Source organism: Acanthopagrus latus, chromosome 5 (assembly GCF_904848185.1).
Source record: "Acanthopagrus latus isolate v.2019 chromosome 5, fAcaLat1.1, whole genome shotgun sequence".
Classification (NCBI taxonomy): domain Eukaryota; kingdom Metazoa; phylum Chordata; class Actinopteri; order Spariformes; family Sparidae; genus Acanthopagrus; species Acanthopagrus latus.
The window spans coordinates 29142293-29167038 of NC_051043.1; the positions used below are offsets into that span (position 1 = coordinate 29142293).

General features: G+C 44.4%; 1 protein-coding gene and 1 long non-coding RNA gene across 2 annotated transcripts in view; one reads left to right on the top strand and one right to left on the bottom strand.

The window, feature by feature from the left end:
* Positions 1-24746, top strand: part of zmat4a (zinc finger, matrin-type 4a) — a 96055-nt gene that overhangs the window by 35357 nt on the left and 35952 nt on the right. Inside the window, exons 3-4 of the mRNA XM_037099575.1 lie at positions 2224-2313; positions 23295-23451. Coding sequence (XP_036955470.1) covers positions 2224-2313; positions 23295-23451 — 247 coding nt within the window. The remainder of the gene's footprint in view (positions 1-2223; positions 2314-23294; positions 23452-24746) is intronic.
* LOC119020312 lies at positions 11412-12037 on the bottom strand. Its single transcript, XR_005075281.1, has 3 exons — positions 11943-12037; positions 11728-11863; positions 11412-11627 (listed from the first exon to the last, which is right to left on the bottom strand). It is a non-coding gene; the product is annotated as an uncharacterized LOC119020312 (long non-coding RNA).

Below are 24746 nucleotides of genomic sequence, written 5' to 3' on the forward strand. Positions count from 1 at the left end.
TGCTCAAAATTTCTCCTTCCTCTCCGTGTAGTTTGAGACACGTCTGCTCTTGCAGTGAGCATGTTATATTTAAAAGGGTAATACAATATGAATAGAAGCTCTTCACATTCCCAAAATACATAACAAGACTGGTGTTTTATATATAAAAAGGCGGAATCCGCTTTTTCCCCCGTCGTTCATCTGAACTGAAAGTGTCAGAATCACTTTTCATATTTCTGCAAGTATTTGTTTAATAAAATTTTTTTTTAAAAAAAGGAGTCGATCAAACCGGAGCCAGTTTTAATTAAAAGTGTCGAGACTTAACTGCCGTGTATCCACGCTTTTCAAGATGGATCATTTTTTTCCCCCCTCACAGCAGCGGCACAGCTCAGGTTGCGACATCTCTGCCAGGAAAGCAGACAGGCAAGACAAATAGATTCTTTCAGCCCTGCTCTCACCCCCCGACCAGACGGGATGAGTTTGTCTGTCATGCCCTTGTGAAGAGAAGCCAATGGCTGTCCTTCTGCCTGACGGAGTAACGCGTCGGGCACCTGTCCACGCTGCTGCATGCCTCAGTAGACGCTATCTTGTAACTGTAAACTCCCCCCGTCATCTGTGGCTGCCCCCTGACGATGCCATGACAATATCACAGGAGGGATTTACCTCCTCTTTCTGTATCATGACATCTGAGGCTTCTCCTTGTAAAAAAAAAAAAAAAAGCAGCAGAATCATCTTGAGATAAACTACTCCCGTCCTTTCCAAATCCCGTCTTTGCTACTACTGCGGCGGCGGTGCTATCAGATCCTGCAGGGGATCGATGGGCTGCTGGTAAGAAGACTCCGGCTTCACCCTCAGTGAACCGAGCACTAATTATCCATTCAATCCAGTGTCAGGGAAGCGGCAGCGAGCACTTCATTTGACAGTCGTCTCCCGTCTCTAACGGGACCTCCTGCTGGCACAAATCTAAAATCCAGATCTTTAAAAAAAAAAAAAAAACAGGAGTGTGTATTGAAAGTGCCGTGACACAGACTATTAATTCAACCTGGTTCAATATCTCGTGGCCTTTTGCTCTAAAAGCGCATGTTAACAATCAGACTGAGATGCAGGACTGCTTTCTGTGTTCTTTGACCTCAGGATTGAATGTAGGTTCTGACAGGGGAAATGTCAGATGATAGTTCAGGCATCAATAGATTTCTCCTGGATTCCCACCGCTCAGCGAGGTTATTATTGGTGCATCCGATGTGCTAAAAATAGCCGCAGCTCATGGGATTAAATATCCTGACGGGCGTCGGAGTGATTTGGGTTCTCCAGCGTGGAGAGACGAGAGTCTCCTTCCAAGAAAAAAATACGACAGAATCGTTGTTTCAGCAGATTTTCCTTCGGGCGCCAAAGCCAACCGGCAGCTGTGGAGATCATGACGGAGCCACAGAGCCACGACACCCACGTAGATGGAGTCGGGTTGGAGTTATTAGAAAGGTCAAAGTGTCGGGATGTGACCTCTGTGTCCTGCAAACACTCAATGTATATATTTTTTTAAACCGTGACCACAATTGCTCCCTGAACACATTGTGATTCAATTCGTTTCTGATTCTTTGGTGTCAGATTCGATTCAGGATTGATTACGGATTGAACGAATAGAAAAGACGCACTATTTTTTACTCTTTTCCTCCAGTTTTTACTGCTAAACCGTTAATTAAGGGTAAATTAATCTGCTGAAATACCAAATGAGACACGACTGGAAATTAAGATACACCATGCGCAACCTTTTAATTTAACAAACAACATCAATTCATGAATTAATTCATTTGAAAGCGTGCGTGTGTATGTGGATAACTCTGTAAGGAGGTGTGTTAATGCTGCCTTATTAACGCTCTGCTGCACCGGTGTACAAACGTGGTTTGTCTCTCAAGAGGTTATTTAAACGACACGCTGCCTTGTTTGAACATGCGTGCGTGTTATAAAGTGTCCATCACTACGCTGCTAACATTTAGAAAATCATTTGTGAACCAAGTTTGAATTGTGGGAGATGAGAAACTTGATTACAGTTAATTATGAGAAGTTATCATACACAGAAAGTGAAGCGAGTCCTGTTTACAGTTTGGAATGAAAAATGTTGGTGACCTTGTCTTAGAGAGGATATTAACTGGTGAAGTGTCTGCTAACCACTTGTGTGATTTCCTGCCTCTTGAATGAGACTATTCTGATATTTTCCCCCTCTTTCTTTCTTTCTTTCTTTTCTCTCAGAGTCGGAAACATGCCAACAAAGTGCGGCTGTATTACATGCTACATCCTGTGGATGGAGGCTGCCCTGCCAAGAAGCTCAGAGCAGACAATGTGAGTCCTCCTGTGCAACACTGAGCTCCGTCCTGCTGCATGTCTCCCCACGGTGTCGATAATCACTGACAAACATGCACACATCCGTCCACAGCTCGCCAGTCTCATACGCCAACCCTCACTCTTAATGGATTTTCTGCCCCCCCCCTTCCAACACCAGTGTGACCGCCCCCGCTCCCCCCCATCGCTCCCCAGAAAGGCTGACAGATAAACAGCGGCGCCACATTTCTACACCAATGAACAATGCGACAGTGACAGCGCTGTGGTCTGACGCATTGAACACCACATTGTGAGGTATCCGGCCCTCCCAGCCCTCCCCTGTCATGTAAATCGGGAGTACATGATGTGTTTGACAGCCGCAATTATGTGGCCTGTCGTTCTCTGTTCGATAAGTGCTCCGCTGGTGATGTGTGTTGGTTGTTTTTTTTTTTTTCCTGTGTAGCCTTTAACCACTCAAAAAAGCAACTTCTGGTCCCTCTTGTCAACCAAAAAAAACACATCACAGTGTTGCGATTTCACGGTTGCATGTTGAGATTTCGTGTTTGTGTCACGCAGAAAGGGGGACGCTTCCCTCCACGTTCCTTTCAAGTGTCTGTGGAGAGACTGATTACTGGGGAGTTTGCGAGATATCGGTGTAAGAAATCTGGGCTACTGAGGCAGATAAGGACACATCAAGAGACGCTATCGCTTCCTCTGGCTGCCTCCGCTCATCACCCGGTCCTGCTGTTCCGTTTGTTTCACTGTACTTTCCCCTCTAACCCAGTGATCTCTACGCTGCCTCCCTGTCTTCTTTCGTTCCCGTCTCCTCATCCGCCCCGTGTCCCCACACGCCTCGCTTCCTTTTCCACTTCCCTCGTCTCCTCCTCCTCCTCCTCCTCCTCCTCCTCCTCTTCCTCCTCCTCCTTTCTGCGACTGTTTCTGTGATTAGATTGTTCTGCGATCTCTCAGACGCAGGAGCACTCGTACTCTTATCTCCTGTCAGCATTGTGCTGAAACTTTTATCACTTGCGCTGGAATCGCCGAATCAGAGCGACGACTGATACGACTCGGTTCTAGGCGGCGGTTTGTGCTTCCCATTACTTACATCTTGCCGTCTGACTGTTTGATGCACAGTGTCATATTGTTTTTATGCCTCTGCACCAGTGATAACCGCAGACAGAGGCACTGTGTACGTCTGCATCATTCTCATGAGCGTGATGACTCTCAGGAGCTGCGTGAGGGAATTTCTTCATATTTGGTACAAACATCCACTTGGACCTAAAGTTCACTCTGACGTTTGGCCATTACTCATGAATTCATCCCTCCATCAAGGCCCAACTGTTCCCTTTAACTGAACCAAACTCAATCCAATATCACACTGGATATTATAGAGAACAGCAGTGTTGTTAACAGTCATACTAAGTCATTACGGTAACATCATGAGTGTGTCATAGCGTCGATATTGGCACGGACGAGCAGCGTGAATATCAGCAGGGAGTTTGTTGACGAGCTGCAGAGTACAAACTGCCCTGTTTCTTAAAAAGGAGCTCCGCTGCTTTCATAACATCTTATTGAAGGATGATGTACGGCTCCTGGATTCCTCTATAGTCATACTCAAAAGTCAAATTGTCGAACTGCTTGGCTCAACGTTGTCAGGAAAGGAATCGGAAAGATATGAGAGATCATAAAAATACTAAAATACAGCAGAGGGAGGCTTTAAAGAGGTCATATTGTGCTTTTGGGTTTTTTTTTCCTTTTCTTTTGTTGTGTTCTGAAGCATTTTTGTGCGAGTAAAAAGGTCTGAAAAGTGAAAAAGCCCAAAGTCAAAGTTACTCTCTCCCCCAGAAAACACTGCTGCACAGCCTGAAATGGCTGGTTTGGAGTCGAGCCTTTTTTCTGTAACATGTGTGTGTCACTATGTAACCGGCGTTATATTAAAATACATATTTATATATTTATTATAAAATATACACTCGAGTCAGTCAGCAGACACACAGTTGTTTCTGCTGTAGCAGCGTTATTTTAGATCTCACTACCTTGCTCGGGAAGACCCGCCCCTACTCTGCCTCTGATTGGCTACATCCTGCCTGTTAAGTAATGTGCAACCCTCAAAGATTGAACAGAGGCAAGATGTCTCACTCTGTAGCTAAAACGTTCAACACACAGTGTGGAAAGGGACGCTGCAGAGATGCACCACATGAGAAAAATAACTTTATGAAAACTAAAAGTGTGTAAATCTATTGTGCCAGGACACCAACATAAAAGTATGAACCTGAACATCAGCGTGATATCACCTCTTTAAGCCTATTATATCTGAAACAGACAACCACTAAGACAGCAATGCAGATGAAATCATAATCTCCATTGTGATGTGGAATAATAAATCTGTGCATTATTCCCTGAGAAGTTAACAAAATGTTCGTATCCATTGTCCATCCGAGTACAATAGAAATCCAACCGACAGTTTTCTGTATAATCCTGCTGACACAGAAGCCCACCGACCAATCAGCAAACACACGGATGTGGCTGAACACATAGGAGGCAGTTATGACATCATTTCACACACATGTTTAATAAGATCAAATCTGAAAAGAGCCACATTCCCACAACGTGGCTTGAAATGATCAAAAGGCATTGCAGACTTGAATTGTACATGTGGGTGTGAATCTTACTTTGTTTTCTGTGAGCAAACAAACGAATGGAAGGAGCTGAAGTCAAACGTCCAGCACTCGTTTTCTCTGGTTTACCATCAACTTAACACAATAGAATTTATTTGCACACATCGTTTTCTTTTCTTTTCTTTTCTTCCTGCAGAAAGCGTCAGTAAGTACAGTGTGAATCAGCACAGCCATATCCCAACAAAAGTCCTTTTCTCTGAGACAAGATTGAGTAAATTATTATTTCAATACGACACTGAGACCTCCAAAAAGGATACGGTCCTGACTTCCACGTCGCCAAAAACACACTCATTACCCTTTTTCCTCAAAATACCTATGAAGTTTACTTCCCCACATATATCACAAGAGTCTGGACGGGCGTGAATGTGAGGCATCCAGCCTGTTTATGGTCTTGTATTACTTGCTGATGTTCAGGAAATAAAAAAGATTCTCTGCGGTAAACGTTGGTAGTAAAACATATTTATGCAGAATCGTTGAGAAGTGTGTGATGTAGAGGCAGCTGTATTCTTTTCCTCTGGCCTTTAGCATTACTCCAGCTGCTCTCAATATCAAAGCTGTTTGTATTGTGTGTTTGGCTGTCAGGTAGAATCTGTGTCTGCTTCGTAGCCGCTCTGTTAGCAGGCACAGCAGGGAAATTGTTCTCTACATGGATACGGTTGTTTTACCAGAAAGCGTCCAGGCTGCAGCAGAGTTAACAGGAACGCGGTCTCCTCGTCGAAGCGCTCAGCGCCGGTTCATGTGAGGTGACCTTGATGGCTTGTGTCATCTAAAAAGCCATGGGTGTGGGGGAGGGGCCGCGCTCAGTGTTTCTTTGTAAGTCTATGATGTAAATGTCTGGGAGCTGCTTTTATCTCTGCAGAGCTCTGGATGTGGAGTCTGACAGCAGAGACACACATACACACAATGTGTCTGTGCTGGGGAAAAGATGAAGACGAGGCATGTTTCAGACGAGAAGAATCTTTATTTTTGATCACATATCGTACAATGTGCAACAACAATGTGCCGGGCGACATCTGCAGATTTTAGCCAGTGCCTCAGTGTGTGTTCGAAACTCATTTTGATCCGTTTTGAAATAAAATCCTTGTCGCTGATGTCGCTAATAATCTTTGTAAGGAGCTGATAAACAGAAGACATTTAAATAACGAGGCTACAGATATTAAAATGTTTGTTATTGAGATCCCTGTCCTGTCTGTGGCTCTCAGCCCTGAAGATGTAAAATCTTAAAAACATGGCCCATGAAAATCTGCTTTGACTGAAACAGCTGCTCGCTGCAGTTTTTAAACAAATGAAATGATGCATTCTGGGGGATTGTTTTACCTCAGATTTGGTGCTGCAGTGACTGAAGGAGGAGTGAATAGCGGACAGAGGAGCAAGATATCAGACGTTCATACACAGACAATACATTCATTAATTATTGATTTGTTGACATTTAACAGAATATAGTGCGTCACCAAGATCAGTCTCGATTTCAGATTGCTAATATTATAATAACAGAAAGTGGTTCAAAGTCAAATGTATTTATAGAGCGCTTTAAAAAAAACAGGGTTTGAACCGAAGTGCTCTTGAAGAGATGTTCGTCCTAAGTGGATTCTGCTCCGCTGCACTTCCTGTGATTGATTTGTCGTTGTACAGTGTGTGGCGTCGCCTTTTAATCGCATTTTTTAAAAAAAACACCTTCAAATGGAGGTTGGGACCCGATCTGCAAAGATTGAATTGCCTGAGGTTGTTGTTTTTTTAGGTCATTCAGACTTCCTAAAATCAATCTGGATACAATCTGCATATGCCAAAAAAAAAAAAAAACCCAAACAGTTTAACAGGCATTTGTCAGGACTCGGGACACACAGCCAAGAAGAAATGACAAATGAAATCTAAGGTTATAAATTGTAATATAAAGTAACAGTATGATTAGTCAGATTTAATCGCCGTGGGGTCATGAACTCTACCTGGTCGTCCTGAGCTTCCACCGCTGCTCTCCAGGACGACGACTCGTATCACCGTTGCTTGAAAATGTTTTACAAAATTGTTCTCGGCAGGTAAATTAAAGTTTTAAAATGAAAGCTTGACTAATAGGATTAAGTCACTAAGCCTGTTCAATAAATCAGCATGTGTTGTATTTGCCCCCCCGCCACCAGGCTGCATTTTGTTTCAGACGTGAGGTTACAAACTCGGATGATTTGTAAGCCTCTTTCTGAAGCTCCTCGCATATCCCAGGATGCAGTGTGCCGTGGCTCAGGCGGCCTGTTTTAATAATGCCATGAAGTGAGGCACGGCTTTATGTATCCTGCAATCCACACCTATAAAAACTACAATAAAATGCAGCTCATTAAGTGTAAAAGCCTTGTGCCCAACTCAAATTCAATGCAAATGCTTCAACTTCAGGATATTTTTCCTTCAGGCTGCTCCATCCTAAAACTATTGTCGCTGTGGCTGCAGTGAGATGCGATAAAAATGTCTGTGTGAGGCATCCATCAAACCAAAACTCAGCTGTAGCACGTTTCCATTTGACACCCATCGTTGACGAGGAGTGTCTGCTTCTAACGAGATGCCATCCACCAGGACAACAGCCATCAAATCTGCCCAAAGGGACGCGTTCCCATCCCCGTGCACGGCGCATTTCACAAATCAGCTGCCAACATCAGCCCGCTAATGGACCTCGGCGGGACGAAGACAGAAAAATCTCGATGTTGTGGAACTCGCTGCAGAATCCTGTCAGAACGAGAGCCACGGGAGGAGTTCAGAGCTGATAGAGCATCTCCTCTGAGCCACACCGCTATTCAAATTAAATCCACCGTGGGGTTAATATCTGTTCCAGGAGAGATGGAGATTGTGGTGGGGGGGGTTTACTATCCTTCACTCTCTTCTGCTGCAGATACTCGGCGTCCCTCTGAGGGTTCACTGGCTGCAGCCTCTGGATTCTGTTTTTGCGTCATCTATTATGTATTTGGATCATGGAGATGAGTCCAGTTTTACACAACCGAGCATCTTTAAAAGATGAGTCGTTAAATGAAGTGGGTGAATTAAGTTATAAGCAAGACATTCGCAGTAGATTTTAAATACTGTATCAACACCTCTTTTTAAATGGAAAATGGGGTCAGTCATGGAGGGACATGCTTTTTATCGAAGAGGGAAACGTTTCGCTCCGTCAACAGTGGTCCATTAAGAAAATTAACCGGATGTTGTGTTGTTGTTTGGGCGTCTGACTATCTGCCTGCTCTGTGCTGAATGGATAAATTGATGCGCCGTGCTTTGGTATCCAGTGGGAATAGAAGTCTAGAAAGGTCCGGACTGCCAGAGCAGAGTAGATACGCAACGCGGAGACGGACCGAACACAGATCTGGTGGAATTTAGTGTATTCATAGACTCAGACATGTTCTGCACCAATGATGTCGGTCAACACTCTGATGGACTCTGAACTCTCTCGATTGAATCATCATCGCGAAAATCATCACCCAGTGAAAGAGCACAGATTTCAGTTGCTGACTTCATCCATAGACGGCTTTGTTGCTCAGTCTGGTGGTCTGTCCTGCGCTCCGGTCCGGACTGATTTATCTCAACAGCTGCATTGACATTTTGCTCAGACGTTCAGGATCCCCAGAGGATGGATCATATTGACTTTGGTGATCGCCTGACCTTTCATGTAGCACTAGCAGCAGGTTGACATTCAAGTATTTGAGTGAAATCTCTCAATTATTGGATGGATTGGCTTGAAATGTGTGGCAGACAGACGGACGTTCATGGAGCCGTGAGGGGATTTGTAATAAATACAAAAAGGATCAGCTGATTTCTCATCTTCACCCTTAAATGTTAACATGCTGACACGCAGGACTGATTGTAAACATTGTACCTGCTGAACACTGCTGCGCCCATGATGACCTCACAGAGCTGCGTTACTACAAACTATTGGCCTTGTGTTATTCTGTGTGGTACACGGGCCATGAAACCAAACTATCACCTGGTAAAAGTGCATCGCTGACGTCAGTTTGTAGGCTAAATTGCTAATTAGCTGCAGCACATTTACCAGCAGCAATCTTTATTATATAAAACTCAACATTTTTGACCACACAAAGGTAAACATGATATTCAGTCTTACTGTACATTATCTGTGGTTTGGCTTTCTGAAGCAGGACGACAACATCAGGACCTGCCTCACACATCTTTTCATCTTTGTGGTTTTTTTTTTTTTTTTCCCCCAAGTGTCACTATAAATCTGCGTTGGGTCTGCAGGCTGACCTTAGGCTCCTGGTAAAAGGGCACATTGCCCTCACAGGAGAGGGGCTCCACTTAAACTACACAGATGTGATGCGACCAGGCTGTGCTTATAAGGTGGCACCGGCTAAAAATACACGCGGCAGCACCGCCTCCAGAGACTGTGGGAGTGCGTATGGCCTGGCGCGGCCCGCGTCTGGACCTGGTTGAGCTGATGGTATCTGACAACTGTACACGCTGCTGGTCATGCTAGTTGCTGTGATAACCTGCTCTCATGCGGGGAGGGAGTGTCACGTAGCATGTTCTCAGGGCTCTGAGGATTACCAAGGTGAAATAGCGTGTACATGTTTGGACCAGCGTCGTTGTGTTTTGGTTCGGTTTGTTCAATAGTGAAATATGCAGAACAGAAATATGTTCAGGGGATAATTTGACATGAAACAAACCCAAGAAACGAATAAATCTGTATTCAGGCTGCAGGTTTGCCAGTCGGGGACGTGGTTCTGATTCTGCCGAGTGGTTTTTAAAATGGTTATTGCAATTTTTCCCTCAGGGTCGACACAGATAACTGTTAAACATTTGCAGTAAAAAATAAAAATCTTAAATAAGCAGTGATGAGACGTAATTACATTTTACTTAAGCTCTGTGCTTGGGTACAATTTTTTTTAAAAGGTATGAGGTTTTATTCTGGATAAGGGCGATACAGGGAACAGACAAACACAAAGGAACATCAGGGGAACAAAGAACGAGAGGACAAACCAAATAAATGATAGAATGATGTGCAGGTGGTGTTGAGAAACACACGGTTAATGAACGGAAAACCACTACAAAACAGGGAGATGACGCGCAGGTGAGGAGGGAACGCACTCAGGTAAAAGGGCGGGGCTAATTAAGCAGATAGAGGACAGGTGTGGGTACTTCCACTCCACAAAATAATTGAAGTTACTTTGCAGATTCACATGATTCTGTGATAATAAGCTCTGGCTTGTGACGGGTAACCGGTCAGATATTGTTGTGGGCGGGACGTTGCGTGAGACAGCAGAGAGGCGACTACAGACAGAAGAAGGATGCTGCATCAGAGTTCATTTAAAAAGATTTTATTTAATTCAGAAGACACACAAAGAACACAGAACATCAGCCAGGCCGATAATCTAAAAATTTTAATGCAAAATGTAAAATATTTGCTTTTTTTATTTACTTTTTGTCACTAAGAGTAAACACATTTTCTGACATAATGTGTTTATTATTAAAGTACTGAAATGTTGAGCACAATTAATGAATTAGCTGGTGGACAGAGAAATGGTCCGATGTATGTTAGTGAAATTAAACGGGAGCACTGAAGGTGTTCAGTCAACTAAAGATGACCTGCAGGCGTCGGGCTGTTTGACAGGTGAGACACACTTGATGCAGGTCGACTTGTTGACACACACACACACACACAACTTCCCTCAACTAGAAAAAACAGGGCCAGAAAAGAGATCCCAACAGATCTGCAGAGAGTCAAGGACAGAATCAGAACCAGTCTGACTCGACTTCTCTTAAGCCTTCACAAGAAGGCTGTTGTTGCACCCTGATTGGCTGAGATGGGAACGCCACAAGCTGCTCCCACTCATTAATTAGGAGCTGGTCTTAAGTTAAAAATATATCAAGTGCTACACAATGAGACTGTTTCAAATCTTAAATCAACTTCAAGCTGATCTATTATGGTCACTGCTGTGTGAATCTGTGTGTTTATGCCGTCTGTGAAAGTATACACACACCAACATATGTTTGGACAGTAAATCACACCACAGAAAGACGTTGTGTTGAATCCCCATGACTCATATGTTGTGTATTTTTATCAGCTTCCATTCATAGTTGCCAGAATCATTTTTGCAGAAATCCCTGGCCAAAGCTGTCAGATTATAAAAAGGATATCATCGTTATTATTAAAGGAACGAATAACCAAACCAACTTTCATTAGATACAATCAGTATTAAAATAAAATCAAGGGAAGGTTTCAGTTAACATTCATAAAGCCAAACATCTGATCAGTAAACAAAATGCATCCCGGTCCACAAGGTGATGCACGACCGATGCACTATGTATCACCATCTATTAAACTCTATTGGAAACAGTTGGAGGAGTTGCCCAGTATCGCACTGAGCTCCCGAGCACCCACTGAGTTACTGCCCCTCACCTCCGTCCAAATTACATCTGAGAAATAGAGTTGAGTATCCGAGAGGCAGCTCGTATAAACCCGGACAGCTCTGCGTTTGATGAAATGCCCCTTGCAGAGATGCAGCATGAGGCGACACTGTTAATCGAAGAAAACGGCGCTCTGCGTTCACACACAGCTCCGCTTGTGAACATGTTTTTATTGGTCTCAGTGTGTTGTCTTGTCCGCTCTGCTGTAGACACTCGTCACAACCACACTTTGCATAGATGGTTCCTCAGATGCTTTCTTCTGCCCACCTCAACCAGGAGATGGTAGTTTTAATGTTTAAGCAGCACAGGAGGAGCCTTTGTTCCCCCTCACTGCTACATTCATTAAAGTAGGTCTAATGATGGCCACAGAACGTGGATCATGGTTGGTTTTGCATGTTTCAGGGCAGATTACAAGGCTGCACATGCATACGTCATGAAATTACATGAATGCCAGAGGAAAACATGGGCTCTTTGACCACCACACCAATTCACCACGGGCGTATCTGCAACACACAGTTTGTATTTCCTGTTTATTTTCATTCTCAAGGTGATACCAAGCAAAAATCCATGGAGGCGTCTCACCTGTATAATGGACCCTGCTAAGCTGGCGGCAGACGAGAGCTCTGAGAATCCTTCTTTTGATAGTTGTGTTGGTGAATCAAATCCTCACAGCAGCTGAAAGAGGGAAATGTGAAAGAGTAAGTGCCCCCTGCCTCTACAATAGCTGTGAAGATGCCCTTGGAAAAAAAAAAAGCATTTAAACCAGGAACTGCTCCCTGGAAGCTGCTCTGTAGCCAAAAGTAGAAGACTGTAGTTGTATTCTGGTGGCGTTACGTCCCTGTTGGCTCTGAGTCTGCAGCCATGCTAGCAGCGCTATTAGATGCGCAGCTGTGAGTCTAACGTCAGCTTGCTAACATGCTCAAAATGACAATGCTAATGCTGATGGTAAGCAGGTAATGTTTGTCATCTTATTTCTGCTTATTATCTTGCTAAAAACTCACTGATTGAGGTCAAAACAAAATAGCTGTGAGGCTAACAGAAGTGTCATTCGTTTGATTTGAATTTGACCATAAAGCAATGATGGTGGAGTATCGCCATCATCGTTATTGCGAATATGAACATCTGTGCCAAACCTGATGACATCCATCCAGAGGCCTCTGAGGCATTTCACTCATAATTACTACTGGCAACCTCACGGTGACACTTGGGGTAAAGTCAGAGGATCAGTAAATTCAATCGGAAACATCATCTAGGAGCCATAAAGCATCGAGCAGAGATGAGATATTTCACAGGATAATGAACAATTTGATCTGCTGGTGACACAAATGGGAAAAGTCAAGCGATCACCAAAGTCAGTAGGCTTCATCCTCTGGGAACCACAAATATATGTGCAACATTTCATGCAAATCCATCTGATACTTGTTGAGATATTTCAGTCTGGAGAGAAGTGCAGGACGGACTCCCACAGCCACGTTTTTACTGTGAAGAAAGGAATTAATCAGCCGATTGAAGCTAACTAGACAGTTTTCTACTATATATAACTACAGTGAAGATCTCAAGACTGACACCTTAACATCACACTTTTAATCTTACGTGTAGGAAAAGTGTAGCACATCTTCCCTTCAGCCTCTCAGGGATCCAGACTTTCATCAGTGAGGACATTATCTAAACAAGTTCTCTCATTATATTATATGTTGCGCTTACTATCCAATGCACCAATTAGTACTTTGTCAAGCAGAAGTAATATCCATTACAGTGTAAATGTTCACGTGTGCAGACTTGGGTTTTGTGACGTTCGCCTGTCAGTTTATTCAGCTGCCAGTTTAAGTTAAAATCAGGCCACTGGAACCTGGTGGAGAGCTGCAGCGGTCGCGCTGGAGATGGCACAGGTGTCTTGACTGAATGAGAAGTGACTGCAGTCTTATGCTTCGTTGCCTAAACCTCTCCTTGAGCAACATCCAACATACTGCACACTTGGCACACATCTACTTACAGCGAATACACACATCTCTTATAGCATGCATAGCACCGTAAACCGCATTTGGCCTGAAAGCACCAGGGATGGAACAAAAGTTCAGGGAAGGAAAACACGCACGAATCTAGAGCTCAGCTCTGTCCAACCCTTGTGGTATTATTGGTGCCGTCGCTGCAGCAAAGACAACTGGATGACTTTCCATTTTTCTCAGAGTAGCAACAACCAACAACTCAGGAAAACAAGTGAGTTTATTCATTAACTCAGTCTCTAATGAAGACATGATGAAATGAAGCCGGTGGAAACGGGTGTCAGGCTGCCAGCCTGGACCCGGGAGATTTTCGAGGATGTTGGCAGGCAAAAAAAGCGAAGTGAAAGTGAGAAGTTTAGGGAACAGATCGAACTGTGATGGCCTGACTTTTCCATATCCATTACAGCGTGCAATCAACGTTTGCTTTTCATAGTTTTAATACCCGGCATACACTTACTGTAGGTGGGGATCCACTTTATCTCACCGCTGGGAGGAAACACATGGTGGTATCATCGCACAAACTACAAAAACAGTAACTATATTTATCTTCCAAATGCAGCAATACACACTTTGTTTCCTCAGTGTTTATGCAGTAGTTAAGTACTGATACAAGAGTCGAGAGCATCAATTGCTAAATGCACCACAGACCAACACATAGAAGTAGTAATTTAGACAAATGGAATGTGTAATGTGACAAGCGCAACGGGACATTAACATAGTCTGGTCCGCAGACGGATGCACCGTGCAGGAAGGCTAAACTGTGACTCACACGTGGCCGTGATGTATGTGCAAAAAATGTATTTGCATAATCGCGCTACCGCTTGTTCGCCTCGGTTTAACGACAGATGGAGGTACCACATGTACGAAACATACTGCCCCTCATGTATCTTTCTTTCTAAGCTTTCTTCGAATGCCGTGCCAGGTGGCTTCAAATCACGTACAAACAAAGATACGCAGAGCAGAAACTGGATAAGAGGGAACAAAAACACCAGATGACTCAAATGATGCATGTAGCTGACATTTGTATTGCTTCTCAAAGATGAATACATAAAGAATTACTGGGTATAATAGTGTTGGCTCTATAATTTTACGACGGGGAAAGACATTATAGTCGTTGAGCCGATTTGGCTGTGAAGATGGATTTGAACACGTTTGGACCGAGCTGCTGCTTTTGAAGCATTTTTAGACACTTTTGCCCGAAAACAAAACTTTAAATCTCATCTGTAATGCGTGACATTTCAAGAAAGAGCCGTTAAATATCACTTTAAGGTTTACCACTGACAGATAAATGCACACACTCTATTGAACATAATGCTGAATAAACATAAAGGCACCTCTCAGACTGTTAGATATAATATCAAATATTTCCAGAGAACTGAAGTGTCAATCTTCTTCCCTTGTGAAAAATGAGCCGAGGAGCGGATGATGCCTCTACGCCTCCCTAACTGTATTTGCAGCTCTCTTCAGCTTGTAACCTGGACACCACACTGCCATTTGTCTTCCAAATGTGCAAATGTCCTCTGAGCTCCTTTGTAAAGGGGATGGATGTGAGTCAGTGCTCTGTGAGGGAAGGTGGATTATTGTTCCCAGTGAAGGTGTTCAGAGGTACAGAGGTACAGTACAGGTCTGAGGGCAATTAACTAATTGATAAACGGAACCTCCAGAAGGGATCTGACTAATTGTCTTGAGACGAAAATCCAAATTTTAGCTACTGGAAGGAATGAGAGCTCACAGTGTTGTTCCTCCTTAGCTACACTGGAACTGCATATGAACCGCACACCACATGGGACTGTGTGTAACCCTCATGTCTTATTTATCAGGGTCATTTTAGTAGTTCACTCTCACAGTGGACCTTTTCAAGATGGTATCAGGAGATGAAAGGCTTGAAAAAGAGTGTTTCAAAAAGCTTGTTCTCACTCGCAGTACGTCTGATACAGCAGCCTGGTCAGTTGTCCTACACTTTGAAGTTTGCCACCATAGTTACACATCATTTCTTGAAGCTAGTAGTAGCAGTATAAAGTACAGGAAACGTCCAAGTCAGGGGGGAGTCGGGTACGTAAGGTTCTACTTTCCAGCTGGAGATCAGGGTTTGTATCCTGTGTGTAAACACATTGATTTTAAGCATTGTTGCCTAAACCTACACAAGTTGTCTTGTTTCCTAAACCTAACCAAGTAATTTTGTTTCCTAAACCTAACCACGTATTCCTGTTGCCTAAAAGGTAACCAAGTAGTTTTGTTTAACATAGTAATTTTATTGCCTAAACCTACCAAAGCAGTTGTGTTGCCGAAACCTAACCTAGTAGTTTTTGTGCAGTCCAAAAGTTACAGTATGTGAAATGTTTGTCATCAAGCTTTATTTTGGTAGCTGATGGGCTGAACTTGACTGTGCAGTCCTTCACATGTATAACTGATTTAAGAGCAGCAGGTCGAGCATCATAATTTGAAGCTGAAGGGTTCTTAACCAAACTCTCGTACTTGACGACTCAGGAGTGAGAGTTTGTTGGTTTGGGACCAGAAGTTCAGCAAGTGCAAACCTTAAAATTAGCTTCAGAAACGGTACAGAAAAAACACCACCCCCTCCGAATTCAACTAGTTTCCACTCACTAGCCACACCAGACACGCTGATCACTTCTGCACTCCACTCACAGCGAGAGGAAACCGTTTGAGAGCGAAGTGTCTGAACTCTACTGAGCACGTCTGGCACACCGGGTGGTCTGTGATGTTTCCCAATGAAGGATTCCAAAAGAATGAGAGAGCAAGAAAATCTAATGTTAGTGAGTTCAGCTCTGTTGCTCAGTACGAATGTTTTGATTGATGCGATTCAGAGGAGAGTGCAACCTTCTCCTGCAGGCACGACGCTCGTCATCATTCTTGAACCGTGAATTTATTTAGGAAGCTGTCCGGACCTCGTCACAGAGGTGAGGAGTGACTCCAACAATGGAAAAAACTAATTTGGGTGAATATGTCAGCTTCATATGGTTCGTTAAAAGTGCTGAGCACGCAGTAATCACAGCTGTGCGTTCTGCTGAGTCGGTGTAACTGATCAGAATATCCTCCGGGTCCCTCGGCTGGGTCGTCCACGGTGTGAACCTGCTGTTCACAATTGTTTTACACTGTGAAAAGCTCAGATAAGGATGAGCAGGAAATTCTTTAACCTTGTGAGGAGACAAAGAGACGACGGCAGATAATGGACGAAGACAAGTCTGTCAATCAAGGAGCCTCATTCAGGACATTTTTGTATTCTTATCATGAATCTCTGTTTTTGCCTTTGAGGTGTTCTCGTTCAAGTGTTCAGTCCGACTCAGCAAACGCTCTGAACTGTGGAAATGACTCGTCAGTTGCTTTTGTTAACTCAATCAGTGTGACCTGTACGTGAGTTGAGGCATGTTCATGGACAATTTGGCTATGAAACCATTTTATTTGATTAATTCGTTTCAGAAGGGGTGAAGTAAGCCCACGTTTTCTTATGTCAACTTCATCTGTAGCGAGATGTGACATTCAAATCTGTGCCGCAGACCAACAGAAAACTGTCTGGACCGTTGTGATCTTGAAGTGAATGGAGTAGAAATTTCTCCAAAAATAAGGATAGCAACAGCGCTATCATAATTTAGAGCTATTGTATTTTTTCTCTAGCTAGCATGCTCGTCATTAACTCATCAGCTAATTCACCAACTCACCCTTGGAGAGGCCACTAAATAACAAGTTTCGCCATGTTTATATCAAAATATGTTTGATTTTGACGAAGTACAATCTGGATGATTGCATCAGTACTTTCAGAGTCGTCAGAGTAGCTGCCAAGCGATGATAAACATTCTTGCCCTTGAGGCTAATGCTAACTAGCATGCTACTGTTAGAGATGGTAAAAGAGGGTTCAAGGACAGAAGATGTTGACTGTACAGATCATAAAGCCCACTGAGGATGTAGGAATACAGTTGATTTGATCTGACCGAAACTTAAAATCTCACCTCCAGTTCTGTCTGAGGAATAGAAATCCTGTGTTGACAGTTTTTCTCCAGACTCGTTTTGACGCTACAATGTGCTGAACTCCATTTTGTTTACATCTGCTTGGCTCCGATGAGTTGAGCGTTGTTGGTCTTCCAACATCCAACATCCAACTAAAGTTCTAGACAGGTTGAAAATGACACAACAGTTTTTTTTTTGTTTTTTTTTCCCAGTGCATCACAAAATCTCATCAGTTGTATTGTTGGGCACTGTTCAATCACAACTGACTGAATCAAAGCGGAGGGGTGATAAATCCTTTTTTTTCATTTGTTACACAACAGTTTTAAACGAGAGAAGACTTTTCACCACGTGATGTTTCACACATCTGTGCCGTGTGAATATAAGGAGTAAATCTGGTGTGTGCATCATGTGTTTGTGCCTGAGGCTTACAAAGGGAAAATAAAACGTTGCGAGCACAACGTGTGAAGGCACTTTCACTTTCTATCACCGTGTCCTTGTGACACACATTTTAGGCGAGTCCAGGCCCGGCGCTGCCTGCTGTTTAATGTGAAGGTCATTTGATTGCATGTGGCTGAAGCAGCAGCAGCAGCAGCAGCAGCAGCAGCCGTGTCCGACCTGTTTAGTGCTCCCCTGTATGCTCCGCTTGGTAGCAATGGACTGCAATGTCCACATCGCTGTCTGGAGCAAGTCTTTCTGTTGTGTTTTTGCAGGGTTACCCTTGCACTTGGCTGTTCCATTTCTTCTGCATGAGCCTTAGGGGAGATGCACATGAGTAGTGAGAGTCGACCCTGACCTCCAGATTTAGCTCAGACATTATACGGGTTGCTAAACCGGGCCATGATCAGGCCAATCCCGTCCAGGCTGGTCACAGAGCGAACCTGTTACCTCCAGAAGCAGCGCGGCTTGTCGGCTCTAGCGCTGGAAAAGAAAGTGCAGTCTGCGAGCCCGTGCACGTCGATGCCGCGGCATTTCTGATGCAGCCACAAAAGGAAAAACAACAACAGCGGTCCGGTGCAGTAAGACATCACAGCCCGTCTGCATTACGCCACAAACACAGGCGGGCAGGGACGCAGCGCCTCACTTAAACCAAGATGAAAATGTGCAGCACGGCGCTGACAGCAAAGAGAATTTACTGCCTGCAAATCAAAAAGATTATTTTATTATGCCTCACATGAATGGGAATGAGGCAGACCCCTCCTCTCGCTCTCTCTCTCCCCCTTTCTCCTCTCAAAATGCAACGTTTCTCCCTCGCTCTCTGTCTCCCTGCCTCCATCAGTTACATATTCAGAGAAGTGCAGCGCAGCAGTATATTCTGCCAATGCAGAACTCCAATTATTCCTCACTGTTGGGTTGAGACTACACACACATGACTGCTGAAATATGGCAGAGGTTTGGATATGTTCCCTTTTTTTTTTTCAGATGACTCATGGATTTATTTTTTTTTCTTTTCTTTTTGGAAACCAAAAATGGAAAGACAAACAAAGATAATTTTTAGAATCTGTGCTGCTGAGCTTATCAGAAATTCCTCCACCGTTCCTTCAGATACTCGCGGTAATCAAGTCACGTTAGAATTATTGCTCCGCTGCTGCGCGCCGCAACCAGCCCAGATCCAGAATATAGGACAGCGATAGAGCCGCTCTCTGGATGTTTAACCGCGATTGTCAATCTGGCATCATCGACAACGAAACCCGCCGCTTCATTAATCACATTTCCCTGCAATTAGCTCTTCGTTTATCCAGTTTTAATTAACCATGAAATTATGGATCCTTCCTACTTGGAGGTGGCGTCTCATCTCCTGGTGTATTTTGGTCCCTTCCTGAATATATATTTGCTCATTATGGCGATGAAATCCTGCAATCTAGTGGCTGTGCTGCCGCTACCTCGCTGGTGTGTGTGTGTGTGTGTGTGTGTGTGTGTGTGTGTGTGTGTGTGTGTGTGTGTGTGTGTGTGTGTGTGCATACATGAGTGTGCTAAGAGTTACTGAAGGACAAGGCCAAGGGCAGGAGGAGGGGCTGTATGTGTCTGATTGTGTGTGTGTCGGAATGACTCAGTGTGCAGCAGTGCTCCTCAGTTATCACACACTGTGGGAGGAAAAGCTGTGTGTCTTTGTCCTTTTCCCTCATCCAAACACACACACACACACACACACACACACACACACAGTGGTTGATCTGCACTAGATTACAGCTTACTACAAATACCATTTCCAGTAAAAGGTCCGATGCGGGAGCCCCCGCTGGTGAAGCACATCTGCAGCTTTACTCACGCTGTGATGATCTCGACTGCAGGATGTATTTTATTTGTCGATCACATCGTTTGACGTGGATGGTTATAAATTCTTACACACGTTGTGGGTATAAAATCGGACCAGAGGAAAAGCAGTCAGTAACAATTTGTGGGTCGGGAAGTAAAAGCGTTTCTCCACAAAGGAACTCAGTCGTATCTCAGCCGTTATTAAGTCAGGAGATGTTCCCTGAGAGCAGAGATGTTTTGGGAATGCTTGACAACGACAGTCAGCTTATTAAAAGTAGACGACGATGCTGCGCAACACTGGTGTGTCTGTCAGAAGTGACGAATACAAAAGTCAAAAGTGAAGCTTTGATCGCCTCGCAGCATCTTATAGTCATGAGCACGGCAGCAAGTGAAATTTTTCTTTTGAATCTGTTATTTTTTTCTGTCTTTATCGCTGAAACGCGCACATTACCAGTGACAGAAACACATTAATCAGCGTTGGAAAAGTGTTGGTTCTGGAGTAACATCACTGGAATTTGAGGCGATCACTCTCCTGTTCATCCTGACCAGCCGGACCACACCGGGGAGGAGAAGGGAGAGATCCGGGAGTGGTACTGACCCAGCTGGAGTTTAAGGCTTGCTGATGTGATGTGAAATGCACGGCAGGATCTGATGCACCCACATGTTTACAGAGACCCGTCTCCACCACAACAAGCTGTCTTACTTCGATGGGCGGACCGGGTTCTGAGCCAACAGAGCGCAGGAGAGGTGGACTCCACTGACCATGTTGTCATCTGCACCTTGTTGCAGCTGGTTCCTTAAACCCAGATGTGAATCTAGAGTGTGCACTACAGCAGCCATCCCCAAACTCAATAACGACTCGGCCCAGTTTCCTCATCCAGAACCGCCCATCCATTGATGGTCGGGAGGGGCTGGAGCCGATACCAGCTGACTGCCCAGAGCTCTGATCCTGTCATGGACCCGATATGAGATCCATGTCTGTAATATACTAAGATAAATATCACGCAGTGGACTCGTCGAGGTCCGTGTGCAGCTTTCATCACTGAATCATTAATTAGTTTAATTGCTGTCTTCATTAGTTTAAGTGTTCCATGAAACATACTGTGTGTCATGTCCGACACATGTCGGCTCATCGGGCTGCAGGTTTATGTGAGACCTTGGTGAAAAGTCACATTCACCCTCCGCTGGGAGTGCAGGGGAACATAATGAGATGGAGAACGGGTTGTTTGATGAAGACAGGTGAATGTATAATGTCACCTGTGTTAATGCAGCTGCAGCTCTGTACAGATGAGAGCGACTGTACTGTATGCAAATGCCTCCGAAGTAAACAAACACGTTTTTTGCTCCCCTGGAATAATAATTACGAGTCGTGTCACATACAGTCAGGGCGTGTAGCGCCGTCAGTCAATGCAGCTTTGATCCAGGGCATCAAAGCACAAACAACGCTGTTTTGTTTTGGGGTTTTTTTTCCAATTTCATAGCTCCAGCAGACCATTAACAGCGTCACATTTCACTAATTTCATGCATTTCTCCCTGCGGTTACGTGGGTGGAATGAGGCTGATCAATAGTTTGGCTTTTCTCTGCGTACAGTTTGTGCACCAGAGCAGCGAACCCGTCATAATGTGTCATAGTGTCATGTAGAAAGCGGGAGGGTTAGATGGATAGTTTGAAAGTAGTGTGTTGGCCTGTAAAGGATTAGTTTGCCAATTTATCAATATATATTGATGAGCTTGGCTTAGTGTAAGGCACGAAGTACAAGGTAATGTATGTGTCATTATATAACACATGGCGGCACAGAGGATTTAAACCTCATAGACTCCTTATTGCTACAAAACACAGATCCTATATTAAGATATTTATATGCAAATGTAATGTAAACATGTAGCGCAACTTTTGAATTTTGCATCAGGGGAAAGAAAAACAGCTGCAACACGATGGTGATGATAACGTAGTCGGCATCTGGGAAACACTGTCCATCCACTCGGACTGTTTTAGAGTCAGTCTCTTATTGTTTTGGGTCCAATTTCTGTTTTTTCTTGCGACCAGATTTCAGCCGGGAGCCTTAAATCTGAGCTGGATGAGCCTGTGAAGTTGCTGAATTGACGGCGTTCATTTCTGCATATGTGAAGTAAAACGAAATGGTCAGATGAAAGGTGCAATTATTGAAACCTCTCGTCATATTTATGATTTCGTCCAAACGCTCCTCTCTGTATGCAGATCGCAGACTAATGCAGTGAATATAAATGTACGTCTGCTGGATAATTGAAAGCGATCGAGTGGTGCTGGGAGTAATTGAGTAGTGCTGAAATAACCTATTAGTTTTTGTTTTTTTTTTCTCGAGCGGAATGAAAATTAAACGCTGTTTAAAAAGCTCTAAAATAAAGTCGGTGTAAGCTGGCAGCTGTTGTGTCGCGGCTCACATCCAGCATCCTTAATGAGCACAAACAGTGTGCAGAGGGCTTCAACCAGAAGTTTGCATTTGTTATTAGTTTGGCTGATGTCCAAATGAATTTTGGACAGTGAAGATAGATACATGTGTTAATGAATAAGCTAATAAATGCTTTAAATCAAACCTTGATTATACAAATCAATGTACTACTGTTATTTTTTTGCCAGAAGCTGAAAGTACAGCGTGTGAAATGTGTTCGCGCTTCTACAGCCGACGCTCAGAATAAGTTGCAGAGGCTTTCAGCCTGCAAACCTTTCAAACACGCTATGTGGATCTGCACGTCAAACAAGCAGATTGGTGGCTTCATCTCATGTCAGGAAGCAGGTTTGTACTCAATCCATCAGCAAAATCTCCTGAAATTCTCCCTGCATGAGAACGGAAACGGATAAGACCGGATATTTCTTGGACTGTCCTGCACAAATCAGTGATGATCATGTAACATTAGCTCGCTAGCTACTTAGCTACAACAGCAAATTATTACTATCCCGACATGACTCAGGACACCAGACCCCTCGGTCTGAAGGCACCAAACAGAGGGGTGGGGCCGAGTGGGATCGGCCCAAATATCACGTCAGCTCGAATCCAAACACATCCGTCATCAGCGTATATAAAAGCTGCATTCAAAGAAAAACGCAGCTCAAAGTCAGACGTACGTACAGCGTGAAGGTGAGCGAGCTCGTTATCTCATCTCCTCTCAAGCTGAGGCAACCCGACTGTAAAGACACGCACACAGATCACTCCACACTGTTGGCTGGCTATACGTGGTGCAAACTGACATCTGAGTGAGGTCGTGGAGTTCCCTCGCCTCCTCTCCTGACCCGGCCTGCCTGACGGGCCTCGCCCTCCTGCCTGTCGTTCCTCAGTGAAAACAGTAGCATCCCGCCGTCTTGCTGCGTGCAATGGCGGGTTGCTCCTCGTTCTCTGAGGATAATGGGTTTTGGTGCAGCTTGCACAGATGGAGGCTCAGAGAGCGGTCGGTCCACCATCGGCTGTACTGGCCCGACTATCACCCCTTAAAATGCAAAGTCGACTTAATTTGCCTCCCTCCAGGATCTGAACACTTCAGGGGAGGAGAGGTGGAGATTAGTGATGTGTTCAATGTGCAGCTGTCTTGCTTTTGCAGTGTGCTGCTCTTTCTTCATAATACATTTGACTTGTGTTTGATTGAAGCCTGTTTTCAAAAGCTGCCAAAGATAAATAATTGTCATGTTGGATGCTTTGATTCATCACTGATGAGATGTCACTGTGCTTTTATGTTTTTTTAGGGCAGCGACGAGGGCGACGTGGACAAGAATAAGTGCTGCACGCTGTGTAACATGTCCTTCACCTCAGCGGTGGTGGCACAGTCACACTACCAGGGTAAAATCCACGCCAAGAGGCTAAAGCTACTACTGGGGGAGCAGCCTGCTATCACAACCAAAGGTATAGCCCCTGTTAAAAATACATTGTGAGTATAAATGATAGAGGAGCGAAACGTCTCCACAGGGTATTTATTATTGAGGAGGAAAATAACCGAGGAATGAGGCGCAAGATCCCGTATGTGTTGATAACGTGCGGTGGTGTTGTTATGTACGTGTGAAGTGGAGTAGAACCACGGAGCAGATTTTAAATAATCATGTAGCAGCTCTCGCCTCAGACTCGACGTGTGTGTCCGCCTCACTCTCCCTCTGTTGTTTCTGAGTTTGAGTCCCAGCGAACAGCCTTTCCCGTCTAGTGTGTACGTTCGTTTACGAGTGCACTGTTCTGATTTAAACACTGGTGTCTGTTAGCTTGAGCTGCTAGCGCTCTTAAAGCCATGCTGCTCTCTTTCGGTCCAGGTGAAGTTTGTTTTTTGTTGCACAGTAGCCGTTTTTGTGGCTATCTCCATAGATTTAGACAGTAGGCAGTAAATTGTGGGTCTGTGTTGGTCCGCCAGTTTGACGCCTCAGAGGTGCACTTATTTCCACCTCCATTTCTTTCTAAATCCAAGCTGTCGATGTGCCGGTGATTGCGTGAGATGTGCGGAGGTGTTGATGACCTGCACTGTTGTGCGACCCACAGCCGGGGAGTTTTAAAACCAGGAAACAGCTGATCACAGCAGTCAGTCCATCACTTCATCCACAGACATCAAGACGAGCAGCTGGACAGCTGCAGAGATCCAGGAGCTGCAGCGTCTCCTCGGTCTCTGTAGCTGTCTTCACTGTCCGCTTGTTGATGTAACAGCAAGCTAACGGTCGCTGCTTTCAAATTAAAAACCCCCGATAAGAACCCAGCTCTAAACTCCAATGGGGTGCAATGTAAAGCTCTTATTTTGAAGATAAATTCGACCTGCTTCACTGTTCACACCCAACTTCATGCTTCATGTCATGTCACATGTTTTCGCCTGCCTCAGTGGCGGCTTTTTGGAAAAGAAGGAATATTACACCTCCCTTTTAGAAAGACAAGGCGGCACATTGCAGCCTTTACCGTGCTGTAAATGTGCCACCTGGGTTACTTGTCTGTTTGAAGTGTTTTTATTGTGAATATTTCAGACTTTGTTGAACTGTATCTCCTGTAAGTCGGCTCTGTCACGATGCACTACGCCGTTCTGCTGTCTGACTTCCTGCCTGGTGTAGATCGAGGTGGCATCAGTTCGCTTCCATTAGAAATAAACATGGCACGTATTTCTCCACCGACGCTGCTGAACGTGACGGGCCCGGTGGAATCTCTGTCCGTTAAAAAAGAAAACTAAATGTTGC